This window comes from Haemaphysalis longicornis, unplaced genomic scaffold (genome assembly GCF_048455015.1).
Source record: "Haemaphysalis longicornis isolate Haplotype H1 unplaced genomic scaffold, Haemaphysalis longicornis Haplotype H1 scaffold_4, whole genome shotgun sequence".
Taxonomy (NCBI): Eukaryota; Metazoa; Arthropoda; class Arachnida; order Ixodida; family Ixodidae; genus Haemaphysalis; species Haemaphysalis longicornis.
In genome coordinates this window covers 5049350-5066325 of record NW_027526361.1, presented here as the reverse complement: position 1 = coordinate 5066325, position 16976 = coordinate 5049350, and the positions used below count along the sequence as shown (strand labels likewise).

Sequence of the window (16976 nt, the reverse complement as noted above, 5' to 3'; positions counted from 1 at the left end):
AGAGACTGATGCACAGAAAGCTGAAGAATAAGCATGGCATTGGTAAATTATGGTTGGGCACACAAGTGTTTTTGTTGAAAAGTAGGCACTGAAACCCAGTCTTGAGAGAGAGAGAGAGAGAGAAAAATTTTATTTCTCCAGCAGAGGCTGATGTGTGGGCGTCGCCCCGTGGTCTTGAACTAACTACAACGTACTTCATGTGCATCGGTATAATGGGTTGGCAACTACCGCCACCGAGGGTAGTGTGTGTGTGTGAAATACAGAGCGCACGATTGAAGACAATAAAGCTAAGCTAATGGAAGCAGCGGGAAACTGTATGGTCTTCTTGCCAAGCATTAAATAAACATTAGCCCTTAGAAGAGACTGATTAACAAATTAAAATTGAGGCAACAAACCATTTTGTCTAGGATGCCAGGAGGTGGAGGTTTCATTTCATCCCAAGCCTCCTGCAGAGCAAGGCTCAGAAAAGGCTTCATTTCTGCAAGGCAGAAAAAGATCCTCAGGTGAGTTGCTTTTGAAGAAAGGTACACGGGCTCAAACTGCACATTTCTTGTTTCAGAAATTCACTACACCACATTGCGCCCTAATGCATATTTTTTACTCATCATGGTCTTGTAAGCAACGAAATAGCGACAGGAAGTAAATAAGCAAAAACTGATCTTGAAGTCTTTTCTGCACATACGTTTTCAGCACAAACTTCTTTATAATCTCATTATTCTCTCTCATGGCTGTTTCCACGAAAGCCTGTCAGGACTTGATAATATCACCTGACAAACAGAACAGATTTGGACTCACTCTCTGTGCAAGTAACCAATGATACCCATGTGTGGCGAGCACATTAAACTGCAGTGACAAAAGTGAGGGCCTGCAATAGGCTACTGTTAGGTGATGCAACGTGCCAAACCCAGCCCAGCTAAACGCAGCCCAACAGAATCATGATAAAACTTGCAGCTGGGCTAGTTGGTTCATGGTCATCACAGGAACAGGAGTGCCCGTCCTGTTCGTTTTCTGTCCTGTGTCTTGTTTCTTGAAGTGCTAACCTCTGTTGTGATGCCCAACGGAATCCAACGGTTGTCGATTGCTTGATAATTGGAGTAACCCAAATGCAATGGTGTCGAGTGTTTTGAACTGCTCCCCCAGGTACCTCACAGGGCCCTTGCAACATCATACCACACAGTCAGCTGGGAATAGGAAATCCGCCCATTTGGGTACAAGTTTCTGTGACAGCAAAAACGTTTTCTGTCAAACAAAATTGTAGTGATGTAGGAGCTTCCCAATCTTTAGAATAAAGCAAATTTGTACCGTATTTACACGATTGTAAGTCGGCTCGAATGTAGGTCGACCCCCCCAAAAATTGTACCTCTAAAAAAGAAAAAAAAGGCCAGCAAAGAAAGCAGCCGGTTTGAACGCTGCTCTGAACGAGCACCGAGAGAGTTCTTCGGGCCCAGGGCACTCATGACAGACGGGACGATTCAGCACAACACGGAAGTGACAAGCACGCGGCAATGCAGCCGCCTAGAAAATCGTATCACAAAGAGAAGCGCTTCCCTCAGCTACCAATACCCCCCATACGGCGGCTCTTTAATCAATGATCGATGCTCCCACAAGAGCCGTACACTCGTGGCGCAGGTAGTAGATGTTAAGAAAAGTTTTTGCATAAGCACGCGGAATAACCATGCATTGTGGGTTGAGCGGGAAAATTTATTCCGTCATGAGAACACATTCCCTGCGAGATGACAACCATCGAAGCCACCGGCAGCAACCACTGCCGCGCGATATCAAAACAAACAACATGGCAGCTGACAGAAGCACCAGCTCGTGATTTCCTTTGACTCGCGAGTACGTCACTCGCATTCAAGAAGCGTTTTGTTCGTCCCTAATAAACAAAATAATTATTAGCGAATTCCTCAGTTTGATGCGCGGCACTAATGCAGCCACAATCATATCATGTTCAGTACACTTTCCAACGCGCTGGTGAAAGTTTAGGCGCTCTAAGTACGGTGGACAAGTGGCACAGATCCGGAACGCAGAATTTCAAAGTCAGCATCACCTTTATTGACAACAGTACTACTTACGGACAACGGCGTTTGCCTCTTGACGCATGCGGGCTACATCGGAAGCGGCTACATCGACCACGTTCCATAGAGCCACACGGCCGTTTGAGTCTCCCCGTAAAAGCACCTTGTGAAAGCCGCCTCGAGTGCCTGTGAAAAAGCCCATGGCCGGAGGGCACACAAGCCTCTGGAAAGAAACAGCCAAAGTGTAAGGAAGGCCATTGCAGAAACGAGAACACGTCCCAACACGGCGGAACTGACCGGGAAACACTGAGAGCAGTAAATGGACTCGGGGCATTTCAAGCAGCAAGTCGCCTAGCGTGCTTCGTTTGCATCGAGGAACATCGAAGCAAAAAACTGTCTCCTCCCATTTTAGGCCACATTCTGAGATCAGCTGAGCCAGGCATTTATTCGGTTTGACACTGACGCAATGAGTGAAACCTCACCTATGGTGGGGCGTGCAGGAGTACAACAGGTGAGCTACCTCCCCTTATAGGCAGCTCTGAACGCCTGTCATTGCAAATAACCAATGCATTAGTACTTTCACCTCCACTACTTCTGTTCTTTCAGCTATCATCTCATTTTCCACAAACAATAAAACAACCCTACTCAGCAAGGTCAGCAGACCTAGCTGCCAAGCAAATGACACCGTGCATTAGGAAACTGAAGCTCAGGTCCATGTTGTAACATACCAGAACAGCCCAATCAGTCGCTGACCTTAAAGGGACCCTGCAACACTTGCCATCGACTACTAGTACTGTATTTTGGGATAAAGTCTATTGTCCCAGAAATCTCCTCCCGCAAGAATTATGAAAATCCGTTCACAATTAACGAAACTACGCGCGATGAGAAATCGCGCATAATCGTTCCCTCTCAACTCGAGCGCGGACAAGGCGACGAAAGCTGCGCGCTCTCTCCCGGAGAGGGGGGCGGCTTGCGGCGTTCTCTTCGGCAGCCTTCGATATATCACATGCCGGGTAGTTTTCTCCTTTTCTCCGCAACGCGGAGGGGCCTATTTCCGGTCTGGTGCCACAAAAAAGCAGGCATGGGTGCCTGCTCGCAAGTGCGCGCTCGGGCTGGTAGGGCGTTTTTGAAGCAATAAACGTTTGTAGTCGAGTGGTCCCGTTGAAAGGGAAGTATTGAGCTCATCACTCAAACTCCGCGCGCACTCAAAACACAAAATAAACGGCAAAACTGTGCCTACAGGTTCAGGCATAGAAGAGGTTCGTACACAGCGATGACGACGACGGAAATGGGAGAATCTAGCCGCGAAGTTGACCAGTGACAGCCGATCGGGCAGCCATGGCCTATGTGACGTCCCTTAGGCCATGCATAATGAGGACAACTGAAGAGAGAGCGGTTGGTTTTTCCACGTCTTTCACATCGATTTGCGCGCTCACCGCTTCACGTGCACGTGTAATATTTGGCTCAGGTATTCCTGGCAGTGGAATCTAAACGTCGCGCAGGTTTACTTGTACTGCTCAAAGAGTGTTGCAGGGTCCCTTTAAAGGGGCCACGCAGACAAAACGCAAGTTTGGTTCATTTCAAAGGTTGCCTCGTTAGAATCCTACTGACACCACTTTTACTGTAAACTTCGCTCAAATAAGCTATATAATTAGGAAAAAAGGGAATGGCGATGCCACCCACCAGCTCATTTCTCGCAACAGAACCTATGATGTCCTATGCCCAGCTCCGCAATTGGCTGAGGCTGGCAAAAGCAAACGCAAATTAGGCAAGGCTTATGAGCTTGCTGAACGAGCTATTTGCGCTTAAATTTAGGGCACATTCTTTTTATAGCAGTAAGAATGGTGGGGTAAATAATAGAATAGAATAGTACTGACGGGTACTGCTGTTGGTATTGCGCGCACTATATACGCGTTTTAGCTGCACAGCAGTGCGGCGCTTTGGGGTTGTCTTACGGGACCATATTTGTCAAGCAAACACCATGTTTTACAAATTGATTATTCCCTACCTGAACAAAAGCAATCCAGGTACAAATACGGTCAAAAACCAAGGGAAGGCAGAAAACGGCCTGACACAGTATGGTGGCACCATCTGGGAGAACTGACGGTAAACAAGGCTTCGCAGTTGGCTGCTGAGCTTAATGGCCCACTAGATTTTGCTTGAAGCCCTGTTCTTGTGGCGTCATTGCAGACGTCACGAAAACACAATTTGGCAAGAGAATCAAAATTTTAACTAAATTGATTAATTTCTCAGTGAATAAAGCACCGTTTTCTTCCTGGACAAGCATAAAACACAAAATCTTTTTGAGTAAAACAAACTTGTATTTTGTCTGCATGGCCCCTTTAAAAGGGCCCTGAACTGAACTGACAAATGTTATCCCAATTGAACTTTCTTTTTTCCTTCACGCTTGGAAGCAGCATGTTTCTATTTTCTCAGTACAGCAAATGGATCATGCAGAGTCTTTTCCTGTATTGTTCTGTTACAGAAGCTAACCTTTCTCGTTGCTGCAACTAAGGGAAAAAAAAAGACAAACCCTAATGTGAGCAAGGCACCACTTCTGCGACACAAGTGAGCGCAAAATGGCACATTTGAGGGCAGAAGAGACTGCGAGGGCTCGAGGCAGATGCCGGAAGGGAAATCAACCGCTGGGAAAACTGCTTTGGGGTCCCCATCACACACAGGCGAAGCGGACAACCTGATCTGCCCGCACCCTACTCAGGTCTTTTTATTCCCCAGCCACTCTGCATTATGTGCAGTGGGGAATGTGGCGACTCCCAACACTAAAAGACGCACTACACTCTGCGCATGCAATGAACAGGGTACAGCAAAACTTATTCAGGTGGAATCTAACGAACTGGTTCTGAACAGGGCGGGATTCCGTTCCCTAGTGGGTACAAGCCCGCCCCTTCCTCTGTGCACCCGGTGCCATCTACTGGTTTGCTTTGGACCCTCTTGTATTGTTTTGAGCAACTGCTAAAAGAACTCTGCTGTTAGGCTTCGGTAGCCTATTGGTGGAATCGCAGGTTTCCGTGCAAACGGCCTGGGTTTGAGCACCAGCAGCAGTAAAATTTTTTGCAAACTTGTATTTTGTCTGCATGGCCCCTTTAAAAGGGCCCTGAACTGAACTGACAAATGTTATCCCAATTGAACTTTCTTTTTTCCTTCACGCTTGGAAGCAGCCTTTTTTTTTTTTTTTACTGTAAAATGTTTTCTTGGCTCAATCCTACTCATTCTTTTTGTAAGTAAAGTTGGTTCAGTACCTTTTCAGTTGGTTTAAGGGTGGTGAGCAGCATATCAACTTACTTGTTTAACTGACAATCTGCACCCCCCCTGAAGAGCCTGGCTTGTACCTAACTCGGAACGGAATACTGCCTTTAGCAGTAGGTCAGGTAGATGTCACGGTACTAAACAGTACTAAACAGCGACAAAAATTTCCTCTCAACAAAGACTTGCCTCCTCCCCTGGAACAGCGAGAACGCAAAACAAGAAGCAGTTCTCCTCCGACCTGGGCCCACTTCGGAACTCCTTGCTCTCGGCGATGGCACTGGGCAAGCGGAGGAAATTAGAGCAGGCTCATTTTTCACTCCCGGTAACAAGGCACATAGCTAGAGTGCCTGGGAAAGCCTAAACAGTTCCTATCAACCTTTATATATGCCTTGTAATGAAATAAGAACATGTTTTAAAAGAGGCAACCACTAAATTGGCACAGAGACTGCTTCTGTAAAAGGCTTTTGCCAGTTAGTGCAACAACTTTCTTTATTCCTCAGTTTCAGATGAAAGGTGAACTAGGTAGACAAGGCATGATCTAAAATACTCTGTACTGAAGACTTTTACGAAAATTTATTACAGAAGATGCAATTACCAGCTCCTAGAGGCTTACATACCGATTTCAAGTCCAATGATGACAGTATTTTTAGATGGCCATGTTGACAACAGAAGAACAGTCAATAATTTAGTTTCCGAGGTTCACCAAGATTGCTCAAATATGTTGAGAACTTTAGCAACATATAAAATGCACATGCGCACCTTTTGCAGCGAGCAGTTAGGCTGCAGGATGAATCAACTGCCGCCAAATGCGAGCTTGCAGGTACGGTTAGGTACAAGCTGCCAGATGCAGCAAAGTAATACACAAGCACCGCACGAACTAAAAGGGAAAAGCAAACATGCTCAGGCACCTAGTCGGTGTGCGTTACACTCATGCCAGCATCAAGCTGCCAATCAGGGCCTTCAAAAGCTTGCCCCTCTTCCAGTCTGAAGCACGCTTTTTTCTTTATGCGCACTGAAGCTAATGTTGAAATAGGCCTCACGTTTGTGCCTCCTAAAGCTGCTCACGTAAAAGACAGATACTGCAATAAACAACTCGTACTAAAGCACCAGTAAGTCTCAAAATGTGACAGCGGCAAATGAAAACCTCATCCTACACGCGGCCTCATGGCAAACTTTTCAACAATTACCAATATGTTAACTGATATCAGCAAATGACATTACAAGGAGTGCAATTTACCTATTTATACTTCAGTTCATTTTATGTGCTGTCAGCTGTGCGTTGCACAAATATTTCAAGACTGCCCTCTACCAGGATCCTTGCACATTGCTATTCAACATGTCGGTTAGGCACTATTACGGCAGAGGAGTTGATTGATTGATTGTAGGGTTTAACGCGCCGACGCAACGCAGGCGATGAGGCGCGCCGTAGTGGAGGGCTCCGGATTAATTTTGACCACCTGGGGATCTTTAACGTGCGCCGAAATCTCGTACACACGGGCGTTTTTGCTTTTCGCCTCCATCAGAAAAGCAGCCGCCGCGGCCGGGAATCGAACCCGCGACCTCGTGCTCAGCAGCGCAACGCCTTAGCCACTGAGCCACCGCGGCGGGTACGGCAGAGGAGTGTTTTGGAGTACTGCCTAGTACACAAAAGCTTCCTTCAGTCCTGCTTTCGAGGCAGAAGAAACTACAGGGGCTTAAGACTAAGTAATCACACAATTTGCGCATGCTTGCAGCAGCATAGCGGAGGTATGTCAGCGCTCCTACTGAAAGAAACTCAAAGACGTCCTTCAGCTGGAAGATTGAGCCTCACCCATGAACATCAGCCACACAGCACTGGGCAACGGTGGGGGAGAGGGGTGGGATGCACATTAATTTTGGGGCTGTATATGCACCGGGGCGCTCAAGACAGGCAACACTCGGTGCATGCGCCTGGCACAACAGGTTACAGGGGAAAAGCCAAGCTGGTGGGGGCAGGGAAAGGTTGTGTCCACATACCAACCTAATTGCTTTTCCCTTCAGTTTGCTGTTTGGAGGAGAAAGAGACAAGACAGGCTTGGTTTACGATTTTTTCTCCCTTTTTCTTGCTGTTTACACAGAACACGTTGCAGGTCAGTCTCTTTCACTGGTAGCTCAAGAATTGCACACTATTAATACTTCCCCCATGTTCCACGCACACTGCTGAGAAATTGACAAAACTTGATTTTGAATGTGAAAAGACTAAACCAACATATATAGCTTTATGCACATATTTCTTGTGGCTGCATGGCTTACATTACACGTTAGTACTGGGATTCTTATCTACATTGCAAAGTGGCACTAAGAATCGATTTGCAAGAGCTAAGCCCCACCGGTCCCCCTTAAATGCTGAATATGTCATTTGATGATGACAATATGAAGATCTTCAACGACTACTTAACATTACACCTCACCAACACAATGCACTACCCGCTGTGCTAACACTGCTGCAACTAGCTGTACTGGCGCAAAAATTGACGAGTAAGTTTTTCAATAAAACACACCAATGCAGACTGCATGCTTCGTGAATTCTGTAATAAGGTACAGCAAACACATGTTAGACAAGTCAAGCTACCCTTGGATCCAGCAACTAACAACCAGTATTGAAGGAATCTTGTTTCAGCTTCCAATCAAAAGCAGATCCTTCACATGAAAGAAATTACGCATAGACTTGCATGTTTCTCCAAGGCCCAAAAAGTGTATGGGAATCAAGCAGCATTACATAATTTGACTCTTCACCACACAGCACTGGATGTTGGTGGTAACCATGTTGTCTGGTAATCACTACACATAACCATGTATGATGTAAACTTTGGCTTAGGTGTGAACAAATGTTGCAAAAAGAAGCGTAGAAAATGATGACCGTAAACACCCAACCTGAATGTCAATTTCCCATGCACGTTTTTCAAGGGAATTTTCCTGGACGTCAGATACCTTGCTGTGTAGATTACCAAGAGGTCACAGCGCAAAGTCTTAAATGGAAAATCCCGGGCCATCTCCACTAATGTGAAACCCGGGGAGGGGCGAAGCATGCAGTGTATAAGCGTATTGATGGCGCCTTGGCATTTTTGCCAACGTAGATGAAACCCTTTGAGGGTAAAGGTATACAGCTTTGCTGTAAAGGTCTCTGGTCTTTGAAGCATGAAGATCTCTAGCGCGAGGCGTAAACGAGTGTCCCGGTGTTTTTTCAGTACGCGTTATGTTTTAGTACGAGGCTTAAACAAGCTGACGGTGTTTTAGTACAGTGACTACATGAGACTGTGATTACGGCGACGGCCGTAATGTTGGGTCCCTCCAAGTTTAGGCGACGGCAATTCCTCCTGTAATCCTAATTGCAACCACAGCTATGTGTTCAAGACAGGAGTGCTGCGAAAGAGAACACTCACTTGGCTGGCAGCTGGTAAAGGTAGCCCCGGCCCTTGTCGCTCCACATGCACACGCGGTCGGCAGAAATAAAGTCTCCGCCCATCCACCGCTCGCCCGACCGGTTGTCCGTGGAGCAAAGCAGCGCGAAGTCGTATGCATCGTATATCTAGCCAACGTGTTGGACAGAAATGTCACAGGTTATTCGTACATTTGACAACACTCTCTCATTAGTATGAACAACAATAACGCATGAGCTTCAACAGTGTACGTGCATTTTACGCACATGAACAGAATGACTTGAATAAAGAAAATATTTTCAGCTATAGCGTAACTTTAGAATCTAAGTTGTTTGCACTCTCTGGCAATTATAAAGTGTCTTTAATTGTGACGCACAGGTACAGCCGGAAGCCAGCAGTTATTGCAAAAGGAAGGTTTCAGGCTAACTGAGGTTATATTCCATCCATGCACGGGACTGTAGGTCACTGATGGATACTGGATGCAATGTGTATGCTATTATATTGAACACTGCCTTCCTTTCAGTTCTTTTATGGGCAGAACAGGCATATAGAATCGTACCCTGTAAAAAAATGGCCCTTTATTAAATGAATATAAATTACAAAAAAAAATTGTGATTAAATGTATAAGGGCAACATGAAATGAATAATTTGCCATAATTCCGAAACTAAACTTTTGCAATCCTACATATATAAAAAATAATGCATCTGATGGCAATAAAATCTGTGCCCAAAATTAGAGAAGCCTGCAATTAAGCAAAAGTAGTACCCACAAAATCGGCATTTTGGTTCTGCTTAATGATTATAGTATTTGTTGTTTGCCATTGTTTCACTTTTTACTGAAACCTTCCACTGGACACACACATGCTACATATGCTACGGCCAGCATTTTCCCAAGCTATCCGGAAACCACCATAGCAGTCCAGAACATGACATTTTTATCAACATAAGAAACACGGTGGCATATCTGCAGCAGCGATTCAGAACCGGTCAGCTTGCATCAATTTTCTGCAAGCAGTTTTGGGAAACATCCCACTTTTGGGTACTACAGTCTCACCTGCCAGAACTTGGCCGTCACTGCCAAAACTGTGCGCTGGTTGTAGGCACAGCATGCCAGGCATAGCGCATTCAGGCACTTCAAAGTCTTGGACTCCATCTCGTAGAGCGGTTCGGAAGACTGCAGGGAGAAAGGTGAGGCAAAAGCAATCTGCAGCCATGATTTAGCACCCTGCCACACCATGTTCTCTCGGACAACGTCCCCTCACACGTGCTCCAAACAAATCTTTCTTTTTTTATAAAACGGGCGGTACAGACGTCGCTGCCCAAGAAGAGGGAAGGTCGCGGCACTCACCCACTATGCCATGCGATTAGTCACTTCCTCCAGGAATTGCGCATGCATCACACGACACTCGGTGCAGACTGCCTCCCTCCCCACACATGTCGGCACTTGCATTCACGTCACAACAAAAAATGCACATGGTCCGGGAAGCCGTCTTTAATACCCACGTCAGACTGCCAAAGGACACTGACAGTCCTAAACTACACATCACTCGCAAGTGCTGGCAGACCGTAAGTGTACTGTGGCAATCGGGGACATTCGTGATCCCAATTTTGTGGTGAATGGTCGGGAAGGAACGCAATGCAGCGAGACCCGAGAACATGTCAGGTGGTGCCACTAGTTCAGCAGTACCCTGAGAGATGGCCGCACCACTCCGCACACTTGCTGCGCAAACATGTGCGTGCGAGATGACTGAGCTGAAGATCGGGTCAGAAGAGAAATCGGCGGACAACAGTGGGCTGGATGGATGTGACGCATCTCAGCTAAGCTGACTTTTTCGTGATCACGAGCCGTCTGTGACTCCCATTTCGATCATGACCAGATGGTGTGAATCGTGAAAGCCGTCGAGCATGAAAAAATTGTGGGGTTCTCGGGGGCAACCTAGCCGGCTCTCTGGCGTAGGCCACCATGCTGGCCACCGTTTCCATAGCAGCCCAGCAAGGTTCACCGATATGAGAACAAAGTAGCACAGCCGTTTATTAGGGATCTCCCAAAGCATGCAAGCATGAAGCTCGACGGCATTCATGATTCACATCACCCAGTCAAGATCGGAATGGGAGGCACAGATGGCGCGCGATCACGACAGAGTCAGTCCCCACCTGAGAGACGTGTTCCAGGCCGGCCACACTGCTCGCTGTGTTCCACCGATCTCTCCTCCGACCCGACCTCAATCTCAGTCACCATGCGCATGCACATTCGCGGAGCAAGCGTGCGGTGCGGTGGTGCCATCTCTCTGGGCACTGCTAAACTTGCAGCGCCGCCTGATGTCATGTTCCTGGGTCTCGCCGCGCCACGTTCCTTCTCGACTGTGTGCCACGAGGTCGGGATCCTTAATGTCCCCAATTCCCACTGTGTTCGGTAGACCCAGAGGCAGCGGCAAGCCACTCCCCACCATTTAACAGCAAAATGTGTCTGTTCAACAAGTCTGTGCACCCACAAGACAAGCGAGAGAATGTGACGCAGCAGCTAAATAAACACCACATCTTCTGGTTGTGGCAATGAATCGCAGAATTTTTTCTGCCCCTTCCATCTGTTTTTCCAAAATAGAGAAGGTGTGCCACTAACCTTGAGGTCTTCTGGGAAAAGATTCCACACCTTTGCCATGCCACATGAGGAGAGCGCCACAACAATATCCTCTGTAAACAAACATTGCAAGGAGGTTAGGTAATAAAACAGGGACATCCAGGTAAAATACGAAGGCATGGATGTTTTTTAGTTTTTCAAATTCGTAACAATACAAAAAGATAAAAATAAACTGAGGTGGTTTCCATTTTGAACCTCTAGACTAGTGTATACAGGCTCAGTGCAAGCCTTGCAAAGCCTTAGTTTCCTCTCCTTTTCCTATTTTATGCACAGAACCCGTGATGCATAAACCCTGAATGCTTGCAAGATTTTAGTTGGAAGTTAGTGCCTGCGTTGTGTATTTCTTTGTCCTCATCCTTTGAGCTGTGATATGTCACAACTGGTAAAAGTTCAGCAAATTCACTGCAATTTGTGTAAAAAAATCAGTCCTGCAAGCTAATAAGAAATTTGCACCAATAGTTGAATTAACAATTAAGCCAGGCATTGAGAGGCAAACCATCCTGTGGTGTGAATCAGTGAGCAGTGGGCCCTTGGTTTTCTTGCTCAACCTGTGCAATAAATTTGCAGAATGACTCACCATTTCGCTTAGGTGTTCTGATGACATGCATGGCACTAATCCAGTCGGAGGCAACACGTGACACCAGTTGGAATGCCACAGTCAAGGTCATGGTGTCGAGGACAACAATGTCAGCGTAATAGCCATTGCAGAAGAGGTGTGAGCTCTCGCCCCCAGAGAGAATGTGCGACTGAAAGGGAAGAAAGGAGTGTGCAAAATTTGGATTTCAAGAAGTGAATAAATCTCTTTACTTCATACAACCTACAGAGCTTTGAGCTTTCATGAACCCTAGAATCTAGCCAATCTAAAATGGTTAAAGCATACTGGCACACAAAGTAGATGAATGAGCCATTCAAAGGTGAAGGGGTTGGGGGTGTACTGGGCTAACTAATATGTCACTGAAGCTCCTTTAAATAAAAAAATATATTTCCAGATACTCTTTCAGAGGGTTGGGGAGTAGGCTTAGAATCCTGAAGTTCTTGACATGTCCTGCCACAAATAAGTATACCGTTGCTACCAGCGTTAACTGCCTTGCCAAGAGTTGTAACGAAATGCACTGCAATTTCAGAGATACTGTAGGAACACTGACAACTGAGCTAGCCAGTAGGTATTTTCCACGATTGAGACATACGGAAGGGACAGACAAGGGTGCTTTGTTGGCCCGGACACTTTGCGCCTGCATTTTTCCCTCCCTCAGGTACTGCCTAGCAAGGAAGGTAGATGCATAGAAGGCAGATGCCATGCAATAAAAAAATTTCTCTATACCTTATGCGAAAGCACTAAGAAACGAGTGAAAAATAGTCTAAAAAGAAATACATCAGAAGTTGGATGTGAGAGAGTGCAAACAAATCTCAAGACAGTCGTGGAATTACCTGCATGTGAGTGTGAACATATGGAAGCTTGGTGTTCTCCAAGCACCTCCCATCTGTTAGGTCCCAGAGGGACATTTCTCTGCACAAGGTAAGGCGGTATCACACAGGTCAAAATATAAGTGGGTCCCTTCACGACAAACTGCTTGCAACAAGTTGATCTAAGCAAACAATATAAATGTTCATGTGGTGATATAGCTCAGTATATCAGAACATCTCTACACACATGTATTTCCATTGCTGCTGTATTTAGGGGCACGCTAACAGCCCTAATAAAGAGAGCGAACTTTGAAAATCACCTCTAATCCTGACTTCTATGTTACCCAAAGTGCTTTTCAATACCTGTGCTTGTGTAAACAAATTACAATTATACAGATACGCAACTAGCATGTTTCAGCAGATTTTGTCTGCTGGTATGTCACACCATAACCTTATGAACTAATACTAGAAGGGGACTGTAAACTTGGATTAAGCTAAGATTAACTATTTCAAATCTGTAGTCAAATCCAGCAAGCACACTAAAAAGCACATAAATAGTGCGGCAAAACAGATGGTAACAGCAACAGAGTGGTTTAACAATATCTGCAAATGTTAGTGAGCAAACTTGGACAAACATAACTCGAATAATCCTTGAAATGCTCAAGACCTTGAATACTTGAAATGCACTGCAAATGCACTGCAATGAAATCCACAAATCCTTGAAATGCACTGCAATTTGCAGCAAAGATACACGTTTCACCTCTAAATTGTATCGCATGGCAAGGGAATTTTATTTTGAGCAGTTTTCGCTGTTGCTTCATGCAAAAAAGCAAACTACCATCACGGCTGCTGGATGAGAGTGCACGCAAGGTGCGGCCTGCCGCGTCGCCCGGATTGCAACGGGCGAAGGCGTGAGTGGCGGTGTTTACGTTTGCTGCCGCTAGACTTCCTCACGGCGCTAGCGTTTGGGGACGGGTTTCATGACGGAGCGGCGCGAGCCCACGCCGACATGTTGAGCGAGCTTCCGCAATGGCGCTTTAAAATGAAACGGGGCAGTTGGTGTGATGGATATTTTTCCAGTAGCGATCTGCGAATGTGCGGGCTGCCGGTCCACCATTCTTGGCGGTAGCCTTGGGCGAAATAAACATAAGGGCGTCCCCTCAGCTTACTGCTCGGGGAACGGCTATGCTTCCAGGAGTTGCACGTTCTTATTTCCTCTTTTCGGACAGTTCGCGCCGAGTTCGTACCACTTTCCAGTTGATGTTGGTTTGTACGTGCACACAAAAAAGGCTTTCAAAGGAAAGGGGCAAAAATGTTTGAGGCTGACCCCGCTGCGAGCACTTGGCTACCAGTGAGGGAGCAACTAAAATGAAAAAAAGTGATGAAAAAGGGGCACTTCGGCCACTGCAGATTAGTCACGAGAACGTGCACCTGCCACCATGACATTCATGTGAAAGGCACGGGTGACGGAGTGGGAGCGGGAGGGACTGCAGGACCAGAACGTTTCGTGCACGAGTTCCCTAAAAGCCAAACATTTTTGGGGCGTGCCTTACTGCCAATTTAGGTGCACCGTGGTGGTTGCTAGGAAGACCGGTACTAGAAAAAATCCATTGGCTTTGCCCAGATTTTTTTGTCATTGTAGATTCTCTACATCGAAAGCTGATTAACGCGACCCCGGACTGACAAAATTCACGAAAACTGCCGTACCGTCGCGCGGGCCCACACGGCCACCACTCGTGTTTTTTTTTTTTTTTTCTGGAACAATGTGGTAGGTGCAGGCGTCAACAGCAGAGCTCCGCCTCCACCCCAGAAGTTTTTTTACCCTCCTTTGGCGAGCCCTTGTGCCCACTGAAGGAACAGTCAGTGAGAATGTTTTTCTCAGCGGGATTGTGAGCGTAGGGACCATATAGCTAAAGAAAGTGGTGCATAGGCGGTGTATACGGCATCATGCCACGTAACTTCTGCGTGCCTTTATGCACGACAAACGCGAAAAAAGATCCTGGAACCCGCTACCACGAGTTCCCGTGCGACGCTGAACGACGAGCCGTTTGGCTGAACAACATTTCCCGGAAAGGCACCGCGGGAAAAGCAGCGAGATGGGAGCCAAGTGACTGGTCTTGTTCTGTTCATTTCAAGCATGAGGATTACAAAAGTACAACAAAATACAAAGTGTTGTTGCCAAGCGCCGTTCCTACAATATTTCCAAACTATCCGACCTACATGTGGAGAGATGTCGCACCAAGAAAAAGGAAACAGCCTCGGAGAGATGCTCCACCGTGTGCGACCAGTGAAGTAGCCGAAGATGGCGAACTAAATGGTGGCACGAACTCGGACCTCGCCGCTCACTTAGAACTCAAAACTTCTGAAACCGATGTAGACTTGTGTGTCAAGACCCTGACAGAAACCAGAGGAGTGGTTACATCATTAGTAGAGAGGGACGTCGCAAACCAACTTGAATTTTCAGCGCATGATGGAGAACATGAAGAGAATAATTCACCATTTTGAGATGAAAGTCTCTCGCCTCAAGCAAGCGTTGCAAGCACTACAAGAAAAGCATGATGAAGCGCGCGAGTGCCTGCAACACTATGATGACAGCAAAGAAATCCAGCAGTTCCTGAATGTGCTGGAAGCCGCTGAACAAGGTGACAAGAAGGGTTTGTTCATTAAAAATCAAGTTTCGTGCTTCAATGGGAAGAAGCCGACGTACAGGGAGACCGTCGTCAGAGAATGCGTCCTTTGGAAGGCATGCTCCAACAAAGGGTACGCTCATGTCCGATCCTGAGGCCTTTTCACGCTGCCCTGTTGTTCGACCCTACAAAAGTATGTGGGCAAGTCTACAGGAGAAATCGGAGTCGCTCCGTTAATTAAAGAGCGGCTCCGTGTGGAAGTGGAAGGGCTGCGCGTCGAACAAGAGCAGTTTTGCTCACTCATCATCGACGAAATGCCGATTCAACAGAAGGTCATCTACGACCGTCAAATCAACAAAATTTTTGGCCTTGTCGACACAAGTTCTGAAGATGGTTTGGAAGAATATTCTACAACAACCCCTGAAGTCGCAAATCGATTGCTTTGTTTTGTTCTCAGAGGCCTCTCCACCAGATATGTCATTCCGGTTGGTTATTTTTTCACTCGATGTTTGAAGGGTGACCAGCTCTATTTCATGACGCTCGAGGTGATGAAGGCCATTAAAGAAGCAGGTTTTCGCGTAGTGAGAGTTGTGACTGACAATCACCAAATGAACTTTTCCCTCTTCAAGAGCCTTTCGGGCGAGGACGCACTTGTCCACGCGGTCCCCCATCCCATGCGTGAAGGCAATCCGTGTTTTCTCTCGTTTGACCCGAATCACCTGATCAAAAATCTGCGCACCAATTTCCTCGAGCGGGAGATTTTGGATGGAGGGCAGCAAATTCAAGGCGGTGTGTACCTGAGGAAGCTGTTCGAGATGCAAACCCAGCTACTTGTGAAACCAGTCAGATTCCTTACGCGGGCTCATGTGGAACCGAATAACCTGGAGAAAATGAAAGTAGCTGGAGCAACGCAGATCTTCTCAGCTGAAGTGATAACCACTTTGCAGTTCCTTCAGCAAAACCCAGTGTGCCACTCGGACTCTGAAGATTTTCAGGACAGCTTGCCCACCATTGCTTTCATGAAGATGGTTTCCAAGTGGTACGCCCTTTATGACATTGGTTCTGTGAGACCCCGCCGACGGCAATAAGAACCATTCTCTACGTCTGACGACGACTGGCTTTCATGGCTAGAGATAGAATTCATTACCTATCTGGAGGACCTCCAGCTCTCCGGTGGCCCATCGAAAAACAAGATGATGAACGAAACGTACGAGGCGACACTGCTAACCACAAGGTCGACAGTGGCAACAGTCGAGTACCTTCTCGATCATGCAAAGTAAGTTTCTTCTCTCATCATACTTTCTGCTCTTTCCTTTTGAACCAAGATTTTAAAACTGACTTTTCTTTCCAAATTCCAGCTTCCGCTACGTATTGACCCGTAGCTTCAACAGCGACCCTGTAGGGTCATTGTTCAGCTGTGTGAGGCAATTCAACGGCGGCAATGACCGGGTGGATGCCAGGACAGCAGTGTTCACCGTGGAGAAGCTCCTAAAGGTACGGAAATTGACGACGACTTGGCACAAAAGAAAAGCTCACTTCGTGTTCCCTTCCAGGTTGGCATACTGCACGCTGCGAAGAGTTGGAACGCCCCCTCCAGCTCTGAGACCAAGACACCCCTCAGTCT

General features: G+C 46.7%; 1 protein-coding gene and 1 pseudogene across 6 annotated transcripts in view; one reads left to right on the top strand and one right to left on the bottom strand.

The window, feature by feature from the left end:
• Nucleotides 1–16976, bottom strand: part of Rbcn-3b (WD repeat-containing protein Rbcn-3B) — a 94322-nt gene that overhangs the window by 71868 nt on the left and 5478 nt on the right. For 4 of the 6 annotated variants that reach the window (XM_077705721.1, XM_077705724.1, XM_077705726.1 and 1 more), the window contains exons 4-12: nucleotides 12750–12828; nucleotides 11899–12067; nucleotides 11304–11374; nucleotides 9738–9857; nucleotides 8687–8832; nucleotides 7285–7308; nucleotides 5472–5562; nucleotides 2076–2241; nucleotides 396–478 (exon numbers count right to left, since the gene is read on the bottom strand). In XM_077705721.1, the coding sequence (XP_077561847.1) occupies nucleotides 396–478; nucleotides 2076–2241; nucleotides 5472–5562; nucleotides 7285–7308; nucleotides 8687–8832; nucleotides 9738–9857; nucleotides 11304–11374; nucleotides 11899–12067; nucleotides 12750–12828 (949 nt within the window). The remainder of the gene's footprint in view (nucleotides 1–395; nucleotides 479–2075; nucleotides 2242–5471; nucleotides 5563–7284; nucleotides 7309–8686; nucleotides 8833–9737; nucleotides 9858–11303; nucleotides 11375–11898; nucleotides 12068–12749; nucleotides 12829–16976) is intronic. The other 2 variants (XM_077705725.1, XM_077705727.1) reach the window with 1 other exon arrangement.
• LOC144178151 (uncharacterized) lies at nucleotides 14439–16766 on the top strand (annotated as a pseudogene).